Below are 21,451 nucleotides of genomic sequence, written 5' to 3'. Positions count from 1 at the left end.
CTTAGCAATGGAAGGAAGCGTTCTCCAGCTGCATAGCACTTAGCACCAATCTGCTGCTCTTGAAGTGGTATCCTAGCTTCAATGTATTTATTTATTTCTTAAATTTCTACAGCACCCTTCACCTGAGGATCAAAAGTTGGTTTACAATATCAAAATACAAAAATACATACCATAGAAGCAAACAAAAAGAATACCCATCCTGTGCACACACAATTTTAAAGGCCATAGATTGTTTAATTAGTCAAAGGCCTGGGAGAAGAGGTATTTTTTATTCATTAAATTAAATTAAATTGACTAATGCGAGCACTTGAGCCAATCCATAAATCATTCAGAACTTAGAAGAGAGAGAGAGAAACCTGACTTGATTAAGCTCTAATTCAACAAACAGCATAACTTGCTTATTATACCTTTCCTATGGTGCATAAGGTGGTACTGCCCCCTCCATCACCAATTTGTTTTGACCAAGGAGAACAGGTTCGTTCTGGCTGCACCTCTCTACAACCTTGGGTCACTCGCTATTGTAGGACTACAACTCTCAACATTCCCCCACAGCTTAGCCAATGCTCAGGGGTGATAGGAGTCGTAGTCCAAGCTCCTTCTACTTTTCAGCACTGCTTCCCATGCTCCGGGGCTAAGCCCTGTAACTGTAGCTCCGAGAATGGAGCCTCCTACCTATGAGATACATCGTCATCACCACCATTATTAAGAACAGCACGTGTGTATACTCTTTCTCGCTCTGCTCTCAGTCAGAAGAAGACGACTTGAGCTAAATGGGCCAATTTAGGAATTAAAAACGCACGCAGATGGGAGAAGAACTAGGATGGCTACAATAAAATAAGCACTAGTTACACTTAGAAATATATATTTGAACACGTGATTGAAGCTCCCCAGCGCCCGGCGGGTAAACACACGTGTGCGCTTTTTATCCCGGTCCTCTCTCCCCGCAGAGACTTTAATCCATAGCTCGGACGAAATGACGTACTACCTCTCAGGTCTTCCGGGTATTGCGAATAGATTCCACCTCGGTGCATTGCCATGGCAACAGGGCGGCTCGGGACACAAGAGGAGCGCCCTCAGCATGGTCTTGGGACAACGCCAGCTGACGTGGGAGCTCTCAGGTGAGACGGGCACGGATTGGCCAGAACGAGTGTGAGCGCAGGTCGCCCAGGTGTGCCAGGCGAGCTCGCGTCTCCCTTCTCCCCAGTCCGGGGAATGGGCGTCTGCTGAAAAGGCCCACCTCTTTCTTTCGCCGAAGTTACACACCACATACATTGAAAGCACATCATTTCCCTCGAAGAATTCCGGGCACTGTAGTATGTTTAGCGTTGTTAGGAAATGCATCTCTGGGTGGGGTTACAGAGAGTTATTTGAATTCTACAGAACGTGCTTTCGAGTGTGTACACAACGTAAGCATATGGCCATTTAGAGCCCCCAAATGAGAAGTGCACGCCAAGGGCAGGGGTAAACCAATAGGGGTTTTTTTAGCCTCTGGTGAGACTGTAAAACTTGCAGTTGTGTCTGCCCAGGAACCAGCTGCATATTGGAAAGGATTGTGGGGCATGCTAGCAGACCATGCAGAACAGTCTTCGGCGCGAGTGAAGCCACAGCAATTTTTTCATGTTTAACTCTACGCAATGTAGGGTAGCAATCATAGAATTGTAGAGTTGAAAGGGACCCTGAGGATCATCTAGTCCAGCCCCCTGCATTGCAGGAATATGCAGTTGTCCCATACAGGGATCAAACCTGCAAGCTTGGCATTATCAGCACCATACTCTAACCAGCTGAGCTATCCACCTCCTTTACACACTTTACTGGGAGTGTGTCCAGTTGAATTCAGTAGGACCCCAAGGTCAGAGTGGATCTTGCTTGTATGTTTTAACATTTAAGAATGAAGAGAGATCACACACACACACACACACACACACCCTCAGTCCTGGAGCTGAAAAAGTCATTTCTGTTTACTTGTCATTTCTGTTTATTTCCATTCACGCTCCCTGCGTATAAAACATCCCATTTTAATTCTTCTTGATTGCTAGTTGTTCAAACATTTCCCCCACTGTGTATGAAAATGGAATTTCATTGTTCATTTGAAGTTTGATGTCCGCCATTATTCCAATATGATTTGACTGCAGTTAGCTCCCAGCCTGAATTCAGTACAAGGGGCATTTCAGGGGACGTGCGCATCTGCGGGGTCACCACCACTACCCTGGGGCTTCCCCAGTCTTGCTGCCACATCCTCTTCCTAATGATGGCAGCATCGCTACTAGGAGGACACTGTAGCTTCTGCTCCCCCTCACAAGTCTCTGCAGATGACAGTACAATTGGCAGAAAAACACGCCATACCTTTATTTATTTTTGTATCCCATCATTTGTCGGATGGTATTCTTTCTAAATGACACTCATAACTATTCCTGGTTTTTGCAGCTGCACAGCAACGAAATTCATTTGGATCGTGTCAGGAGAGAAAAATATTCCCCGTTTTTTACCCTCCAGATCGGTTAGGCAATGAGAATGTGCCAATTAAAGGTGATCCTGAACGTGGACCTGGAGCTTATAACTATGCAGAGGTGAATATACTGTCTTTGATTTAGCTGTATTTTTCTTTGAAGTAAAGAAAGGAAATTTGGTACCTATACTCTCAGTGGAACTGCTTCTAAAAATGGGCTGCCCTTTGCATTGTCCCCCAATATTTTGTTCAAGTTGGCGCCTATGCCCCCATCTCACAGGATTTTGAGGATGAAATGTTTCAGGAACTATGTACACTGCTCCTTGGAAGAAGAGTGATGTATGAATATAACAAATAGTAAAATATAAAAAATGTGTAGCATTGTAATAACCAAAGTGCTTTTTTTCTAAATAAAAATTAATAGAAGGACAACCTTCTATACCAACTGGCTCGCAGACCAGAGAGTACTAAAGGCTACACCATGGGAGCAAGAACAACGCCACGTTTTGGAATACTCAGCAAGGTAAAGACCGCTTTCAGTCATTACTGTACTGTGTTTAATATAGTCTATTATACTTCCTCTACAATAGTCCTGGAATAATTCCATTGACTTCAATCAGGCCTAAGCATGTCTGTCCTGAAATAAGCTGTTTATAGAATGAGATGTCACCAGGTTTTAAAAAATGCCCTGAGCCATGGTCTTTAGGTGCTGCAAGGCTCTGCTTTTGCCAATTCTTAAACTGCAATTATTATTTGTTACAAGTATTGTGCCACTAATGAAATCTTAATTGATAAATAGTTTGAGTTGTAGCTGATTGAGCAGTTAATTAAATACAGTATGATGAAAAAAGCATTTTCTAAAGAAAAAAGCAGTAATTCTTTTTTTTTTAAATATTTTTATTAATTTTCCAATTAAAACCAATTATATCACATTCAATATTTCAAATTATACACATATATATATCAATCAAACCGAATGTTATGCCAAATCATCTAAAGAATTTTTTATTTGGGTTCCCATGCTTCAAGAAATTGGGAATTCCTCGCAACTGTCCACTGCCGTCTTTTTTCTAAAGTTCAAATCGTCCTCCAAGTTCATAATAATCCAGATCTTCCCCTTACAGTCACATAGATGTTTTCCACTTTCATCCGATTGTTTCCCAGCCGCTGAGATAAATATCAAACAACGTTTCACAGATGTTCTTTCTCCTGTGTGAGTTAATCAGTCCAGCCTCCCCATAAATCTTCTTAATGGAGCTCCTTGTTGCGTCGAAGCAGCCCGAAGCAGCGCCATCTCAAAAAGCTCAAATCACTTTCGCTTTCTCTCATAGCCATGAAGATTCACGATCATTATAGAATTTACAGCTTTTTCAGGCAGGAGACCCAAACATCAAACCATAAACTCTTGGTAAATTAATGGATCTCCTTGCCCTATAGCTGAACTTAGCTTCAGGTCGCTGCTCCAATTTAAAGTGCGTCACAACTCATAAATCCTCCGAGCGCGTCCAGAACTCCTTCCGCCCGACTAGGGGGAGGCTTTTCTCATCGGCAACTCCACATCTTTAAAAAAATATGCTCAGTAACAACAGTTATAAAGTTCAACTCACACAGTCTTTTGCTTCTCTTTCACTCCAAACAAGCCAGGACATCGCGTCCGGGAAGGTACGAGGCAACAATATGAAGGAAAAAAAAATAAAAACTCGCTTCCCTTATCGCTCCGTCCCCATCAATCCTTCTTCCAGATGCAGTACAATCTTTGACTCCTCTCCTTTCAGCAGCATAAATTTCTCAGCAGTAAACAGCGCTTCTTCCCCTCCTTCTGAAGTATGTCCATAGATTTAAGCCTAATTATCTTCTTTAACCATGGAAATCCCCGCCATGCAGATTAGCGTCCGGGAGTCCTGGCCCTCGTAAGTGCTCAGCCCAAGCTCCCCCCACTCCAAAAACAGTCGGAGTGGGTCTGGGGGCATCGCGGGCCAGCGGCCCCTCTCCGTAACCCCCGGAGAGGGTAGGGGGTTGCCATTTACTCCCCTAGCAACCGCCAAATTCCTTACGAAGGTCAGAGAGATGGAAAACAGGTCCGCCATTCCTGCAGGCGGAAACCGGAACCTCAGAAAAAAGCAGTAATTCTTGGCTTTAAGTGATTAATAGAGATATTGCAGCAAGCATCCTCTTAGAAGAGGCATTCTCTGTTCTCCATCATACAGGGTTCAAGGTGGCAGAACACATGCTTTGCATGCAGAATGAACTCTAGCAAAAGAACTCTAGCTCAGACCTTGGATTACCATTGCCGGTTAGAGTAGACAGTACTATGGACCAGTGTACTTACCAGGTCACTGACTCAAGATAAGGAAGCTTCAGCGTAAGAAATTTAGGTAAAGGTAAAGCGACCCCTGACCATTAGGTCCAGTCGTGACCGACTCTGGGGTTGCGGCGCTCATCTTGCGTTATTGGCCGAGGGAGCTGGCGTACAGCTTCCAGGTCATGTGGCCAGCATGACAAAGCTGCTTCTGGTGAACCAGAGCAGCACACGGAAACGCCGTTTACCTTCCCGCTTGGAGTGGTACCTATTTATCTACTTGCACTTTGACGTGCTTTCGAACTGCTAGGTTGGCAGGAGCTGGGACCGAGCAACGGGAGCTCACCCCGTTGCAGTGATTCGAACCGCCGACCTTCTGATCAGCAAGCCCTAGGCTCTGTGGTCTAACCCACAGCGCCACAGCAATAATAACCTTTCAGGAGCTCTTCTCGTTGTGAGACTTTTATAGGTGAGCTGAGAGTTTGTTTGGACCCTGGGTGAGATCTTTGTATCAATGTAAGATTTTTATATGTAACTGTGTATTTTTGTAATACTTTTGTTTAAGTTGTTTGTTGTTGCTTTAGTTTTCTGTATACTGTATACCTATTTATCTACTTGCACTTCTGACATACTTTCGAACTGCAAGGTGGGCAGGAGCTGGGACCAAGCAACAGGAGCTCACCCCATCGCAGGGATTCAAACTGCCGACCTTCTGATCGGCAAGCCCTAGGCTCTGTGGTTTAACCCACAGCGCCACCCGTGTCCCCAAGAAATTTAGCATTTCCATTAAATTACAATACTTGCTGAACTTTCCTTTGCCCAGCAAAGGAAATTAGGGCTGCAATCTTTGACACACATTATTGAGTAAGACCCACTGAGTTCAGTAGGACTTATTCTGACCTGGTTAGGACTATGCTGTAAACCTCAATGAACGGAGTGGAACTTAATGAGTATGTAACTCCATCTTCTTCCTGGATTGTCAAGTCAAAATGAATCTGTAGTGTGTGAATTACAGCATGGTCCACAGCAGTGCAGGAGACCCTTTCACCTCCCTCTCCAAGATGGATCTCTGCCCCACTTCCTGTCTTCTTCCCAGGAATACCTGCTTCCAAACTCACTTTTCCTGCCCTCTCAAACACACAGTTACCCCAGCAACCTTTGACATCTGACTCCCCAGCCCAAAGGATCCTCCTATGGCCCATCAACACCTTTTTAATAATGCTAACAGGTCTGCTCTTCCCCATAGCCAGCTAGGCTGATTTGCATAAGCCAGCCCAGGAATTCCCTGTCTGGCACAGTTCTGAACCTTAAATCCCAGTTACCAGTAATCAAAATCCTAGTATTTATTCGTTTCTAGTGTTTAGCGGGACAACCCCCTCGCCAGTTCTATAACAATATTTTAACAGGGGATTTGTCTTGTAACTTAATTTTATATGCTCCTTTATAGCATGTGACTCCTGATCCTACTGCATACCAGTCTATATGGGCCAGAGACCAACACAGGCGCCACCCTACACGTGTCTCTTTTTGCAGCAATATGCCACGATTTTCGCCGAAGCTTCTGGACAAAGACTTTTATCCTGGGTACCATTTTTCATTTCTTAAATTACAAAGCTTCCCATTGTGATGAGAGCAGCGAGGTCTTGACGAAAGCTCAAGCGTGGCCAAGGATTATAGTCACCCAAACTGATAATGTAATGCAGAATCCTGACAAGATGGAGGTGCCCTTGGTGGGTGATTCCCTGCCCTGAAATTGATGAGGTGGCCTGTTCTGGATAGGGTTGCAATCCTCCCGAAACAGCAAGATCAGAACTTTGGGTTCTCCTTGGTCCAGCCTTGTCACTTGAGGCCCTGGTGGCTTCAGAGGCAAAGAGTGGCTACTTCCAGCTCTAGCTGGTACACCAGCTACAGCTAGTCCTGGACCAGAATAACCTGGCTATAATAACCCATGCTTTGATGCTCTCTATATTAGATGACTGTAATACACTCTACATGGGACTATACTTGTTTACTAACCCAAACAGGGTGGTCCAGCCCACAGCCCACAAGCTGCTTGCAGACCTTGGCAACAGCCAAGAAAAGCCATTTTAAAGCCTTAAAATTCGCATCATGCGTCGTTAAACAAAAGTGCATACACTTGTTTGTGTACTGAATTTGTTTAGTAATTAAATATGTTAAATCTTTAAATCTTGTATTTAATTACATATATTTAATTACATATATCAGTTGTGTACATTAAATAATATTAAATATATTATGAACACTTTAATTTACAATATAGAAATTTAATTCAGTGTGTGGCCCATGGGTTCTGCGTAAAAGTACTCTTGCAGCCCACTTGGTATAGAAAGTTGGACCACCCTAGTGCAAAAGCTGCAGCTAGTACAGACTCTATTTTACATTATTTTCATGAGACATTATTTCCTGGTGGTTTTTTATGGGCACTGAGAGCCAAAGTTTATTAAAAAACAAAAAACTAAACCTGAAATATAAAACTACAGGGATCCCTAATCTCTTGCCTATTCTTAGTTGCTTTTTGCAATTTACCCAAATCACTGTTGAATGGAAAAGATGTAGCTACAGTCTTCTTTGAAAAATAACTCTTAAATTTACCAGTCTAGTATAACCATGATGGAATAAAACACAATATATGAAGACATTTATCTCAGTGGATTAATGTAGAATACGTAAAGTGCACAGCATAATGGACCATATTAGTTCATTGTAGAAATGGTGCAAGGACTTTTCTCTCTATCTCTTTCTCTCTAGACCTGGAACTTATAACCCATACGACACGCCACACAGGCATGTCACCTGGCCAGGGAGGTTTGGGGCTCCAGACTGGTCTTTAATACCAACGCCAGTGAAAAGAACACTGAGAAGTGAGGTATGAAATTCAGCTACAGATTTCTAAATTATCATTGTGACTATTTTGGGATTAAGAATGTTAGAATCTCAGACAGACTTGATTTCAGCAAGGGAGAGCCTTTTTTCCAGGGCTGTATCTGTCATGCACTGGCTGTGGGTACAGAAGAGTGATGGGAGGCACCAGCTGGGGAACCCACAACAGAACCCCCAAAGGGTGAAGGCTCAGAACCAGAGGATTGGTTGTGGGACAACTATGAGTGGTCAGAGGGAGAAGAAGGTATTGGAAAATAATATATATACGATAAGAATCATATTGGAGAAAACTGGATATTGAAACCTGCTTAACCTAAATCATATATCCCAGTTTATAGCGGCCCTTTAAAGTACGCTTCACACAGAGTATACGCAGTCAGAAGTTGACCTGGCTAAGAAAACACCACCAAGAGCGTAGGGTATTATCTCTCTTATATGAAACCCCTTACTAGCTACACACTTGTAAAAGTATGCAGATGAAAATATAAACGGTTGGGTTTCTTTAACTGAAAAACAAACTGACTCTAAAGAGACTTTAAACTAAAGATAAATGCTTTCTTTTTAGCAATGTAATCTACCGTGTTTCTCATATTATAAGACACGTCTTATATTTATTTTTTCCTCAAAAAAACACACTATGGCTTATTTTCAAGGGATGTCTTATTTTTTTCCTCCTCCTCCTGCCGTGGCCGGCATTGCTGCTGCACCTATCACTATGTCTTATTTTCGGGGTATGGCTTATATTCCTTGAATGCTTAAAAATCCTGCTATGGCTTATTTCATGGGTATGTCTTAAAATATGAGAAACAGGGTACCCACATTCAAAACCTCCCACAAACCTCCCATTAAACTACCCAAGAATTAACAGCAAACTAGCATTATAACTAAGCCACTCTCATACTAAGATTCAACTGGGAATCTCTTAAACTGAGAACAACTGAGAGAGTGATCTACTTAGAGATGAATCAAACTGAAAGATCTAAGAGATGCAGAAGGCTTTCTGGCAGAGCCTTATATACAAGAAGCAGAGTCCATGCATGTGAGCAATTAACAGAAACACCGGCACCTGTTTCTCTTAAACAGACAGTATTTACATTAGACCGGCTCTAAAGTAACTTGACTATTCAAAAAATCCAACAGAAGGAGCAGACTGGGAGGAGCAGGTGCCAGAAGCTGATGAAGTAGCAGGGTTTAGTGAGCAGGAAGAGGCTGTGGCAGGGAGCAGTCCAGAATCAGAGGCAGAAGTGGAGGCTGGAGAGGCTGGGGGCCAAGAGGCAGAGATGAGGCAATTTGCTGAAGAAGCCAGGGGGTCTCCCTCCTGTTGTGACCAGCTCCCCGCCCCCTGGTCTCCTAGAACCCTCAGAGGTATAAAGAGGGCAGAGCAGAGACAAGGTGTTGGAGTCTCAGATTGCTTGGGAAGGACCCGGGAAGGAAGATACTTAGAGTTTTTTCAGAAGACAATAACATACATTTCTTTCTGTGGAATTCCTTTGTCTCACACAGTTTGGTTTCTGGACATGGAGCTATAGATAGAAAGACGCACTAAAACATTTGCTTCTTTATTGTGCTTATTGAGTTTTTGAACAACACTGAATATATTTTATATTTGTTTTTGTTTTAGCTGCTTACGGACAAAGATTTTAGGAAGCACCGGAACCTAGTGGCCTACCTGAGCATATACTACAGTGATTAATTACTCTGGTTGGAGTCGTTCCTCTTCTGTGTACTTGGACTACTAATTTGCCTTTGTTTTTTTGTTAAGGGAAATTTAGACTTTGTTAGTTGTTTGTTCCTCTGATTCAGTTACCAGATTGATTCATAAACAGCTGTCTTGTTATGCCTCTTACCTTCCTAGTTTTATTGCCTAGTTCAAAACTGTTGGTTTTATGTGAAGCACTCATAACTGTGAAGCCAAAAAGTATCTTAAAATGTAGGTGTCTTGACTCTTGCCTGTTGACAACAGCTATTCCAGCCCTTCAGTTTCCCTTCCTTGCTGCATGTGCCACTCCTCCCAGTTTGCAGTCACTTAGGCTTGGAGAATTTGTAAGAGAAGCACAGATTGGCACGGACTCACTTTTATTTGTAGACCAACTTTGGAAAATCTTGCCAACATTTTGAGTTATGAGGTCACAGTGCCCACAAAAGCCATGTCAAATGTGAGTCACTGCTGCCTGCAGCAGCACATCCTGGTGAAATTCCCAGATCCGGAATCTCCCATACCTTTTACTTCTTGACCCTCCCCATGCTACTTGCACCACAAGAGGCCTTGGAAGCATGTGGCTCATTATCTGCTGTTATTGTGTATGTTATGATGATAGGTTGCCTGATATGTATTTCCAAGCACAACAGTGCCTGCTTTCTATCTCTGCATGTGGCTGTATGTGTAGTTTCGTTTTTTCTTTTATGCAATGTTCTCTTCTTTTGCATAATGCAGTTACGGAGTTACGGAGGCTGAAATTTGAAGTAGGCAACAGGGGAGAGGTGATTCTTAACGCTGTTCACTCTTGCTGCTTTACCACTGAAAAGTGCACCCCCTTACACATAGAGACCCTCTGCTGGGGAAAAGAGAGGCTTGGTTCATACCAAGCAGGAAACCATAGTTTCACTAGATGAACCTCAGGTTTGTGCAATCTCTCCTTCATTCTCTACTTTCATGCCTGTGGAGAGGAGACCTTTATATTTTAAACTAACCAGTTTCTTGAGATGTCCAAACTTGGATTAATAAAATGAGATCAGGAACCACAGTTCTAATTTTGCTAGTTTTCACTATTCAGAGTTTAAACAAACCACAGTTTCAAAAATTCTGGCATCATGAGGAACTATTGTTCTTTTAATTCAATTGTGGAAGCTTTTGATCTTCTCCTTGACTTGCATGAAAGAGGAGGAGTGGGAAGGAGCATGTGAGCTTAAGACTCTCTAACTTGTTCTCAAAGTGAAAAACCATGGTTTCCTGTTATGTCTGAACTGAGGCACAGGTACTTTACTTAGGAACATATGTTTGCAATATGTTATATATGGTATATGAATATTTCATTGTGAACAACTGTAGGCTCATCCATACAATCTGTTCTACAACATGGGAGGAAATACATACTTGATAGGAAACATGTTGATTGACTACTGCACCTTTCTCACTCAGCACTGGTAGATAGTATATAGCTAGCCCACAACCTGCTATTTGTTGCTGTTCTTATCTTATCTATGGCATCACGATAAAGTGAGTTGGATCAAACACTGCACAAGCAGTGGCCCACTTGCACAATGGGACTTCTCTTCCTCTCCTTTACTCATCCCCCCCCCAAAAAGCAGGTTCAGGGGGTGCTCTGAGAAAATGCCATTGCACAAAGAAAACTCTGTTGCATGCGCAGAATGGTAGTGTTGGATATAACCCAATATATCTATATAACCCTCCCTATATATGGAACTTACAGTTTCCTTTGGGAACTCCGATTTCTCTAAACATTGTTTACACTTAACTGTTTCACGTGGGAGCCTTGTGATTCCAGTGGAGCCACATGCTGATATATCATTTCCTACAGTTCCTAAGTATGGACTTCCCTTATACATCTTACAAGCTAGAGGGTTCAGATTAGACAGTCCGTAAAACCATGTGCCTTATAGCAAAGAAGAAATATTTACAGTTGACAGAGAAACATTCAAACTGAAATAAGGCCATATAGTGCTTATTTCACCCATCCAGTACCTTGCTTTTTATTATAGTTAGTAGTGTATCATTGATAGCCAAATGTATTTGTTTTACTACATAATAAAATTCAGAAAATTATTCTGTGTGGTCAGTGTGTATGTTTTTCATTTTCAAGGGATTAGCATATCACTCAAGTAGTATGAATTTCATTGGCAGTCAATCTGATACGGAATCTGTCTAGCATCATAGGCTCTTTTTACTTCTTGCCAGAGAGTATAGAATATTCCTGGACAAACCTACATCCTGAGGTCTGATTGAAGAAACTGAATTGACCCTGAAAGGTGTGTGTGTGTGTTTAACCCAAACCACAATGGACTCCAGCACTTCGTAAAGTGTTTCCCATCACCTGTTAAGGTCCTGTTAAGGTCCATTTGTCACTTATTTCCTCTGCTCATTTTGCTCCCATCTATTTTTTCTTATCATTAGGAACTACCCACTTCATAGAGAAGTCTTGCATGCCATTCCATCTCTTTATTTAGTGACTGTTGGTAGCCACAGGCTCAAGGCCAGTTACAACACTTGCAGCTCTCATCAAACACCAGACTGTCTCCGCAACTCTTGACAATAGTATTGCCCCCATAGCATTCATAGAATTTTGATTTGTCATCTGGATTGGCATAGATACCATCAGCTTTATCTTCACAGAAAATAAGAGGAGGTGGGACTGTTGGTGGGGGTGGAGCTACACAACCTAAGGGCAAAGAATGTAATCAGAGAAGACACTTGAGAGAAGTTGTTTAATACATTGCAGTTGTACTAAAGAGCAAAGCCAGGCACTTAGAGGGAACATCCCCACAGAGGTTTCAAAAGGGATTGGATGTGCATTAGATTGCCCCCCTTTTGCTAAAATATATTGGGAAGTGTGTTTGCACATCACATAATTTGCTTATCATTGGCTACTTTTTTCCTTGCACCTCCAAATTTCAGCATGGCACTCTGCGCATGTGCGCACATGCATATACCCATCTGAGAGCAGAATTCCTCTCAATAAATTGACCTACCTGGAGTTTGTATGTCAAGGAGTGTCTTCAAATGTGATATCAGAGGATATGCCCCCTTGTTGCAGAAAGTGCCTAGGAAATCATCAAGGTCAATGGCCCAAACCATGGCCCCTCCAAAATTGTTTGCTTTCAAAAATTCAACCTGTGCAGAAAGCAGGTACAAGATATTCCCACCACATTTGATGTAAGTTGCACACACTAACATGACATGGATTGTTGGGGTGCTGTTCTTTAGACTCATGGGGTTTGGGAAACACAAACACTGGACTAGACCAATGCGTCTAAGGACTTGACTATGGTACATTCCTAAAAGTCAAAGCTAACTTAAAGTTGATTTAATGACACCAGCAGCTGACTCTCAAAAAATATCCCAAGATCAGTGTCAGTAATACACACACACACACACACACACACACACACACACACACAGTGTGGGTACAGATCAACCTGTTACACGCACTAGAAAAAATAGCACATACCTTGTACTTGTAGCTGGTTAAATCATCAAACCCAACCCACTCATTCCCCAGGAAGGCATAAGGGACTTTCTGATCTTCAATCCAGACGATTGTCGCTTCTGGTAAGAACGTACAAATCTGTCAAGGAACATTCATATTAGCAAACAGCAGCAAACAACAGTATATACAAATCTCAATCAGGCTGACTCATCTGTCTGAATTAAACTGTCTACTAGTCTTATCTATAGAGTTACAAGTATCCCTTGGGCTGGTACAGGCACTTGGTGTTTTATCAATGAAAAATATTCTATCCTTTGAGGTGCACTTCTGTGGATAATGTAATATTCCTAGCATCATTTCCTGTAATTATACCAAAGAGGAAAAACCATGCACCTGATAAATAATGATTTAAAATAATAATAAAGGGACTTTTCCCAAGAGGCCAGAAGCCTTCCTGCTGGGGATACTGGACAGTGAAATTCCAAAGAAAGCTTCAATTGTATTTATGTATGTAACCACAGTGACAAGGAATCTTTATGCACAGAAGTGGAAGGAGGAAAGAATGTCCTCAAAGGAAGAACAGCTGGCGAAAATCATGGATTGCACAGAGGTGGTAAAATCGATGGCACTGATGAGAGACACAAATTTAGAATCCTTCTAGGAGGACTGGAAACCTTTTCTAGTCTATGGGGAAAACTGATTTCCCATATGCGAAGTCCACAGCGGTTTTTGAAGTTCAAGAAAAAATATCAGAACATATCAAGGAACCTGTTAAAGAGGATGAAAATGGATGTGCTGGAATTATGAAACACAATTGTATGTAATCTTGATTATAAGCAACCCGGATGGGTGAACGGCAAGACATTAGTACTGTAGAACAGGATTATAACTGCTGAATGACAAAATGCACTTTGCTTACAGTTTTTTAAATACTGCATGCTTTTAAACTTTGGTCCTTTTTAAATGTTCCATTTACCTCGTAATGAGCCCAGAAACCAGCTTCTCTTGTGTAAGGTCCAATGGATCCGGCACCAGATGCGGGAGCGCCAACCAATGTGTCAGCTGTGGTAAGCCTAAAGGTGCGGCCATAAGTAGGAAACCCCATCATAAGCTTCTGAGCAGGAACCCCATTTTCCAGCCAGTATTTCATGGCAAATTCCTTTCAATAGGAACATAATAAATATAGGTATGAACTGACCATTTTTAACCGGCTCTGAGCAAACAATAGTTTTGTTAGTATGTCCTTACGCAGTTGAAGTACACAAAATCGCCTTTATCTGCAGATCCCACATGCAGGGGGCTATTGTGACCTGTGAAGGTGTCCCATCCTCCATGGAAATCGTAGGTCATCACACTGATGAAATCTAGAACCCTTGTGCGAATCAAAACAAAACAAAAAGCAGAGCAATAACAACTTGCCTAATGGATCCATACGCTGAAACAAAGATCCTCTTGATACTGGTGGGCTGATCCCAGTTCTCCTTCACATTAGCTTTTGCAGATTGTATGAAGCCATACAAAAATTGTACGCATTTGAACAATATGGTGTACATCTGATTTGTAGTTCGCTAAACAGCTAGCTATATGATCCTCGGTTCCTGCTCTCCTTTTCTGCAAGGATATTTGTCCATTTATTAAATTCGCATCCAACCTTTCAAACAAATGAAGTTCAAGGTGACTACGTTGTTCATTTTTATCACAGAACAAGCTAAAGAGGACATTGACTAGAAATCTAAAGCTTAGTGTCATATGGGTCCAGCAGTGCAATCCTATGCATATCTATCTGTAAACTTAATAAAGTTAAACAGGACTTAATCCCAGGTAAGTGGGTATTGCAGCCAGTTATGTTGAACTGTGACTAGACCTTTAGTGGTCACTCAGAAAGATTTCAAAATGCTGCATCTAAATTCATGAATGTCAAACAACCAAGTTTAAATCTTTGGCAAGACTGCACAAATATATTGTCTCATATTGTTGACATGTATATATTTCCCTGTATGCACCTTTTCCTTAAAATAATAAATAATTCCCTCCAAATGAATAATGAATTACTATGTCCTATTGTCCTATTGTCACAAGTCCCCAATTTAGCACATTGTCACTTACTTTCCTATCTCTGCAATTTCATATCCAGCATCAATGGTTGCTTTGCCAGCAGATACAGCTGCTGTGATCAACAATCTGGGTTGCCCACTCCTGGTGGCTTCACTTGAGAAAGCAGCCAGCATTTCCTGGAGAAGGGCATGGATGAGTAAAGTTAACAGCTGCATTCATTTCTAGCTAATTCATTGTGTGCAAGGTTTTAAAAAACGGCGGTATGCAACAACATCTTTTATTTTTTTAATATGAAGAAATTCCACTCCTTTGGTATATGAACCAAAGTGCCATTATGGTGCCATTATGTACATATAAGGAGGGATTTAGAAAGCTCAGTCATTTCTGAGATTGCTTCTTTATCTAATTAAGTAGTACACTCAGCTGATTGTCATTTAAACATAGCTAAATATGAAGAACTTTCAAATTATTTTAACATTCTTATAAACCTGGAAGTGGAGTGAAGTATATTCCTTTTCCTCGGGGGGGAAAGCAGTTAGAAAAGGATATTGTATTATGTGATTGTGTAATTGGCAGTGGCACTTCATTTCTAGCAACATTTAGTTGGAATTAGTGCTTTATTTGGACAAGCGTGTCTGTTGTTGATGGGAGCCATCCCTCCTGGCTGAGGATAACTCCCATCACATGAGAAAATGTAATGTGTGACCAAGGAACCATATCAATCAGCATCATAGCTGTCAAGTTTTCCCTTTTCTCGCGAGGAAGCCTATTCCGCATAAGGGAATTTCCCTTTTAAAAAGGGAGAACTTGACATCTATGATCAGCATCTGCTTTGTGATTTCAGGATCTGAGGAAGTGCTGCCATTATTTACAAAATAATTGACTCATTCATATATTACATTTGTTTATGCAAGGAGAGCGAGGCAAGATGTTCACAGGATGCTGGGCAAAGCTTCCTCACCTGGACTAAAATAGTGAAACGATGCTTATCCTCAGCAGGGCTGCCCCGAGAACCTGGGTATTCAAAGTCCAGATCAATCCCATCAAACCCATACTGACGAAGGTACGTAATCACCGAATCAATGAAAGTCTTGCGGTTAGCAGCTGTAGCAACCATTGTGGTGAACCTAACAAAACCGGATTTGTTTTTAAGTTACTGAAAGTATGAGGATATACATTATGTGAACCACAAAATTAAGCAATGCTAGCTTTGTTTCAGCTTCTCTTGCCACTTCCTTCCCCACAAAATGTTTCTAATTGTTTATCCCATACATCCCTCTGACTCTTCATAAACCCCCCAACTCTCCTCCTTTATCTCCACAGTGGTCTTACCTTTCTATCGACCAGAGGTTCCTGAAAATCCTCCACATCTCATGTATCCATTCATTGCCTCTTCCTCAGCAGCAATAGCCACAAACTACCCTCCCCATCTTGTTCATTATACATGTGAAAGAAAAGTTCTCACTTCTGGGTGCCGAAATTCCATCCTCCAATCGCCAAAAGGGTGACCATTTTCTCATTGCTAAGGAAGGGATTGGAAAAATTAGGAAATAAAGTTATAATATGCAATTGTTGCTTTCCCCATCATCGTTTATTGTTTTGTGAACTGCTGTTAAGAGTGACCTGAGGACCAAACAAGATACTGTGTTGATCATAGGACTGTGTGCTTGTTCTTTTTTTTTGGTGTTCTTTTTTACTAAATAGCCATGAGGAGTGATCTGGGTTGGGGCCACAGAATCATGGGAAGGGACTTTGATCCACTGATATTGAGCAGTAGCCTCCCCACAACCCCTATTTCTGCCCTGGGAGGAAGGCTGTCACTGGTACTGCAGTAATAAGAGATTACCTCCCAGTGCAAATAACAGCCATGCAGGCAGGTACATCAAGCCATTGTCCCCACAGCATTTCCAGATTGTTAATGTTGTGACAGCTTCTCTGCCCATGCTAGGACCTCATGTCAAATTGGGACTCTCCCTTGAGACTCTCTGATTGGGACTCTCCTATACTAAATAATGTGCTTAATGCCAAGTTCCGTTTTCCCTGAGTCCTGGAGAGGTGGCAGGTTCTGGGACACAGATACAGGGAGGAACTGGCAGGCAAAAGGCAGAAGACAGTCGATTCAGTGAGTAGAGAGCATGTACTGTATGCAAAAAAATAAATAAAAATCAGCCAGTGGCCATTCCAGTGGAAGGATCTCAAGATGAGGAAGAGTCCTCTGCCTGACAGCATCTGCCAATCAGTGTGAATAGTGTTTGACTACAGAGCTAGTGCTCTGACACAATATATGTCAGTCTCATGTTTTTGAAGGGAAGTAAAGTGGGTTTCAACAGTGATGAGTTGCCTGGACTAAGACTCCTGCAGATCTGAGATCCCTATATTAGACAATAGCACAGGATAGATTCTTTAGGACTAGGGAGACTCTGGACTGTTGTAGCAGTGCCTAGAACTGACTTATCTGCCCTTCTCTCTTCTGACCATTGGCCCTAGTGAGCAGGGAGTAGAGAGTACTTTGCAGCTCTGCAGCAGCTAATATTAACTTTCCAGTTTGTTTGTTTTTTAAAAAAATGAATCAAACATTTACAAGTAGGGGGCTTAGAAAATCAGATCAGGTCCAAACAAGCCTTATTATTTTGAGATTAACCAATCTGTGTTCATTCTTAGTAATTACCAAGTGCTTAAAGAATTTACTAACTATTCTTTTAGACCATTGAACTGTGGATAGAGGACGTCATCATTCCATTCATAGGGGGCGATCTTGTTATTGCTCATAGTAGCAAAGGCATAGATGACATGTGTGCACAGGCAGGGGTCCACATTTGCTGGTTTATATCTGGCAGGATCAGGCCTGTACTGGGACCAGTTCGTGAAATAACAGACCAGCTTGTAGGAAGATCCTGAGGTAAGAAAGAACATGGCGATGCGGATGTCATAGGCAAGAAAAACATGGAAATCAAAGCAACTGACTCTAAAATCAGCATAGTTTATGTGTTAATGGAATGAGGTCAGCTCACGCAACAGGAATTTTGCCCCTCTCCTCCCACCTCTTAAACCTGTTCTAGGTCTTCCTTCAGCCTTCCAGAGCAAAGTCCCATTGCACAAGCAGATCTCATTCTGCTCATGCAACAACTTAGTTCAATCTGGCCCTGTGCGCTTACCTCTGGATTTAAGAAACTCTTTGTGATTAAGATACATGCACAATCCTCAATTAGAAAGTTATCGTCTCTAGCCCAGCCTTTGCTGGCGTTCTCCAGTTGTTTTCGACTACAACTCCTATCACCCCCAGAATGAGGGACCATATATTTCCTTTACAGAAATCTGTAGATTTATATAATGCAAAGATACAGTCTCTCATTCTTAATGTTACGTTCCTTTGCTACTCGTAATCACACCCTCAGTATTACAAGCCCCCAGATCAGGAGGGGGCAGAAATGAAAATGGCAATATCAAACCTGAAAGCATCTTCCCCCACCCTCAATTTGTCTCAGATATTCCATCTATTTTTGAGGAATGAATTTATGAGGAATAAAGAATTCTGCTTACCAAGCTGCAAGTGCAGCAAAATGGCCAGACCTACAAAAGATTAAAAAAAAACCAATCATTATGCATAAAACCATCTGACTCAGTTTGCTAAACACCTCATTTCCAGGGTTATTTGTCTCATAAGCAACCCTGATGATGTTCTCATTCCCATGTCTAAGCTCAAAGATCACCTCCCTTGTTTCCAGGAAGAAATGTATCTTTATGTTTCTCAAGACATAAAATTACACACAGGATCACTTCCGGATTAGCCGCAGCTGCAGCCAGGTCGGAAACGATAAGTTGGTTAAGCAAGCCGTTTCAATTATAGAGGGAAAAGGGGTATCGAAGGCAACGGAAAAACCCCCAAAACTCAAGGATTACACACAGGATAAAATTACACACAGGATCACACACCTGTCCACAGCAGCATCTTCCCCATCTGTTTTTCAGAGGAAACGGCCCATCTGGGGAAATTCAACACAGCCTTATAAACTGCTCACTTATCAGTATGGGAGCCACACACCTGCTAAAGGCGCATACATCTGGCATCTAAACTACACAGGTGGCTGAAGAATAAATCCCAGGACAGAAAACAGATCTAACTTCAAGGATGGAAAAAGTGTTGACTTTATGAAAAATTACATTGTGTGTATGAAGAGAACCCCAAAAGCCTATCTTTTTCTGATTTTTGACAGATTTGGATGTCAGCAAATGTCCCAATGATTTCAATGAATGTTCAATTAATCGCTTAATTGTAGAAATCTTACAACGCAATTACATATGTGGTTAAGCTGAAAACCAGGCATCCCCAAACTGCGGCCCTCCAGATGTTTTGGCCTACAACTCCCATGATCCCTAGCTAACAGGACCAGTGGTTGGGGAAGATGGGAATTGTATTCCTAAACATCTGGAAGGCCGAAGTTTGGGGATGCCTGCTGAAAACAAACCCTAGCATTGTCAACCTCTGGGTGTGTAGGCAAAGGACTACATCCAACAACAACAACAACAGCCCACCCTTCACTCTAAGGTCCCAGCATTAAAACATAACATTAAAATGATATATTCATGAGAAATTTTTAAAGAAAATAACCCTGCAACCCAATGCAGAAATGTGGAAAGCGAGGTTAAGATCAGAAAACTAAAATAAAAGCAGAGTGAACAGATTTGTCCATTCCTGGTCTGAACTTGTTCAAGTGTTGAGTCATCTTATGTGAAGAGGCTCTAACAGCCTTTCTAGACAACCATTTATAGCATGCAGATGCATGCAGATGTTAGATAAATAAGCAATGATATTTGTGTCCAAATGGGGCCAAATTATTCCTGCACAATTTGCCATTCTTTATGTACAACAAGTGGTTATCATTAAATGACAGCTAAAAAAACAAAAAACAAAAAACCCTAGGTGAACATTAGTTTGTGACACAGCCATACACCATGCCAAAATTTATGCAACTGGCCTTCAGCCCCCCACAAAAAGTCACTTTGAGATTATATATCTCTAAATCCGCAAGGCTGTTTCTGCAAGGCACACCTCCATGGCACTATATCAGTGCAAGATAAGACTCTTTACTAATGCTGGTCTTGAACTTCATGTTGAAAAAATGAGAACACGATATAGCAGAGAAGTGGGAGCCTTAACTCAAAGTGGAGCTGAATATCGGCAACATAGCTAGGAGTTTCCTCTAGTGTTGGTACTGCAATCTAAAACCATTGCTGATGATGCTGGAAATGAGACTTTGAGAAGCCTCTAAACAACAATAATCAATGTAGTCAAACTGACAGAGCGGAGCTGTGAAAGCTAAAACGAACTTGCACAAAACTTATTGTCCTCTAAGAACTATGGGGATTATTTACTAAGCCTTCAGGCCCTGGTTGTGAGCCTCCATTTGAATTTGACCATTGTTGGAAACAGAACATACTGTAAGCTAAATCAGGAATGGAGAAGACGTGGCCTTTTAGATGTTGTTGGACTCCAGCTCCCATGAACCCCGGCCAGCATAGCCAATAGTCAGTGATGATAGGACTTATTGTCCAACAACTTGTGCCTTCAGTCCAGATCTTCTGCAGCACTCTCCAGTCCAGCTTTTTCTTCCAGTTTCCATGTCTTTCTTCCTCCTCCTGCTCCCCAGCTTCACTTATAAACACTATTGTTACACGCTACCCCAATCTCCCAGTGGTGCAAGATTCTAGGGGTTCCAGGTGCTTACCCAGGGTTTTCTTTGGAAATGAGGCACAGTGAAGACTGTGGTGTCTTTATGACGTATGGCTTATTTACACATATATACAACCTGAGCCTACAATGCAGTGGTTCAAAGCATTACACTCCAAGGGTGCCCTGTCTCTCCCATTGCTGCAATCTCTTATTCAAAACAGGCAGCTCAACTTGAGTTCTGCCCCCCACCCCGGTTTCCAACTTGCTGCATTTAACAGACTGACACTTTGTTCCCTTGATCATGCCACAGCCAACTTAAGTCCTAAAATTTCCTCCTAACAAAAACTCTGGCATTGTCTTCTAAGTAACGATCTCAAACCTCAAGGGCAAGTGTTCCCATTTTTCATCTAGATTAGTGTGTTTGCCTCGCAAAGTCATAACACTATTCTAACTTTCCGTCTCTTAGCCAATCAGAAGGGCAGCAGAATTTAGTTGAATTTCTAGCTCCCATAGCAGTCCTTGATCTTTCTTGCAGGGAGTAGAGTTATACACTTTAGGGTCCATTAAAAAAAATAGAGGGAGTGATGATTAGAATTTTTCTCAAAATGAATACAATTTCTTACATTTCAAGTTGATTAAATAATAATCCCTCCTCGTTTAAGCACTGCTCTCTCCGCCTCTTCACTGAGCAAAAAACCATCTGATCCTCTTTTGGACCTTGACAGCAGTACTAAGGTACTTACTAAGCAGCAAACACCTTCCTGGAAACTAGAATTAGGTGAAGCTCCCTGTGTCTTGGATTTTTAAAAACTTTCTCTTTTAAAGACAGGTGAAAACAAATAGCTAGGGGAGAGGCAGCTAGTTATGTTGGTCAGCTTTTCTTTTAAGTTATAAATATCAGATACCCGAAAGAA

At 41.8% G+C, this 21,451-nt stretch overlaps 2 protein-coding genes and 1 long non-coding RNA gene across 5 annotated transcripts in view; 1 reads left to right on the top strand and 2 right to left on the bottom strand.

Annotated features, from left to right (window-relative positions):
- The window catches only part of LOC148685078 (uncharacterized), a 76,334-nt gene extending 75,224 nt beyond the window's left edge, over window positions 1-1,110 (bottom strand). Inside the window, exon 1 of the long non-coding RNA XR_015951087.1 lies at window positions 986-1,110. This is a non-coding gene — a long non-coding RNA (uncharacterized LOC148685078). The remainder of the gene's footprint in view (window positions 1-985) is intronic.
- CIMAP3 (ciliary microtubule associated protein 3) lies at window positions 971-11,430 on the top strand. 2 transcript variants are annotated; one of them, XM_035123512.3, is made up of 6 exons: window positions 971-1,118; window positions 2,425-2,567; window positions 2,871-2,969; window positions 6,193-6,329; window positions 7,515-7,632; window positions 9,268-11,430. In XM_035123512.3, the coding sequence occupies exons 1-6, from the start codon at window positions 974-976 to the stop codon at window positions 9,337-9,339; spliced, it is 714 nt and encodes a 237-aa protein (XP_034979403.3). In that variant the 5' UTR covers window positions 971-973; the 3' UTR covers window positions 9,340-11,430. The 2 variants fall into 2 exon arrangements, with proteins under 2 accessions (XP_034979403.3, XP_088530389.1); XM_088674263.1 differs by lacking the exon at window positions 971-1,118 and adding an exon at window positions 1,151-1,406.
- A 378-nt stretch (window positions 11,431-11,808) lies between these two features.
- LOC118089228 (acidic mammalian chitinase-like) lies at window positions 11,809-19,631 on the bottom strand. Of its 2 annotated transcripts, XM_035123710.3 has the most exons (11): window positions 18,800-19,631; window positions 18,407-18,436; window positions 17,559-17,760; window positions 16,332-16,388; window positions 15,828-15,993; window positions 14,918-15,042; window positions 14,060-14,183; window positions 13,788-13,970; window positions 12,833-12,949; window positions 12,354-12,495; window positions 11,809-12,043 (listed from the first exon to the last, which is right to left on the bottom strand). In XM_035123710.3, the coding sequence occupies exons 1-11, from the start codon at window positions 18,822-18,824 to the stop codon at window positions 11,853-11,855; spliced, it is 1,362 nt and encodes a 453-aa protein (XP_034979601.2). In that variant the 5' UTR covers window positions 18,825-19,631; the 3' UTR covers window positions 11,809-11,852. The 2 variants fall into 2 exon arrangements, with proteins under 2 accessions (XP_034979601.2, XP_088530383.1); XM_088674257.1 differs by lacking the exons at window positions 18,407-18,436; window positions 18,800-19,631 and having other exon boundaries at window positions 17,535-17,614.
- Between the last annotated feature and the right edge of the window lie 1,820 nt (window positions 19,632-21,451).

This window comes from Zootoca vivipara, chromosome 7, assembly GCF_965207765.1.
Source record: "Zootoca vivipara chromosome 7, rZooViv2.hap1.1, whole genome shotgun sequence".
NCBI lineage: Eukaryota > Metazoa > Chordata > Lepidosauria > Squamata > Lacertidae > Zootoca > Zootoca vivipara.
This window is presented reverse-complemented; position numbering and strand designations above follow the sequence as displayed.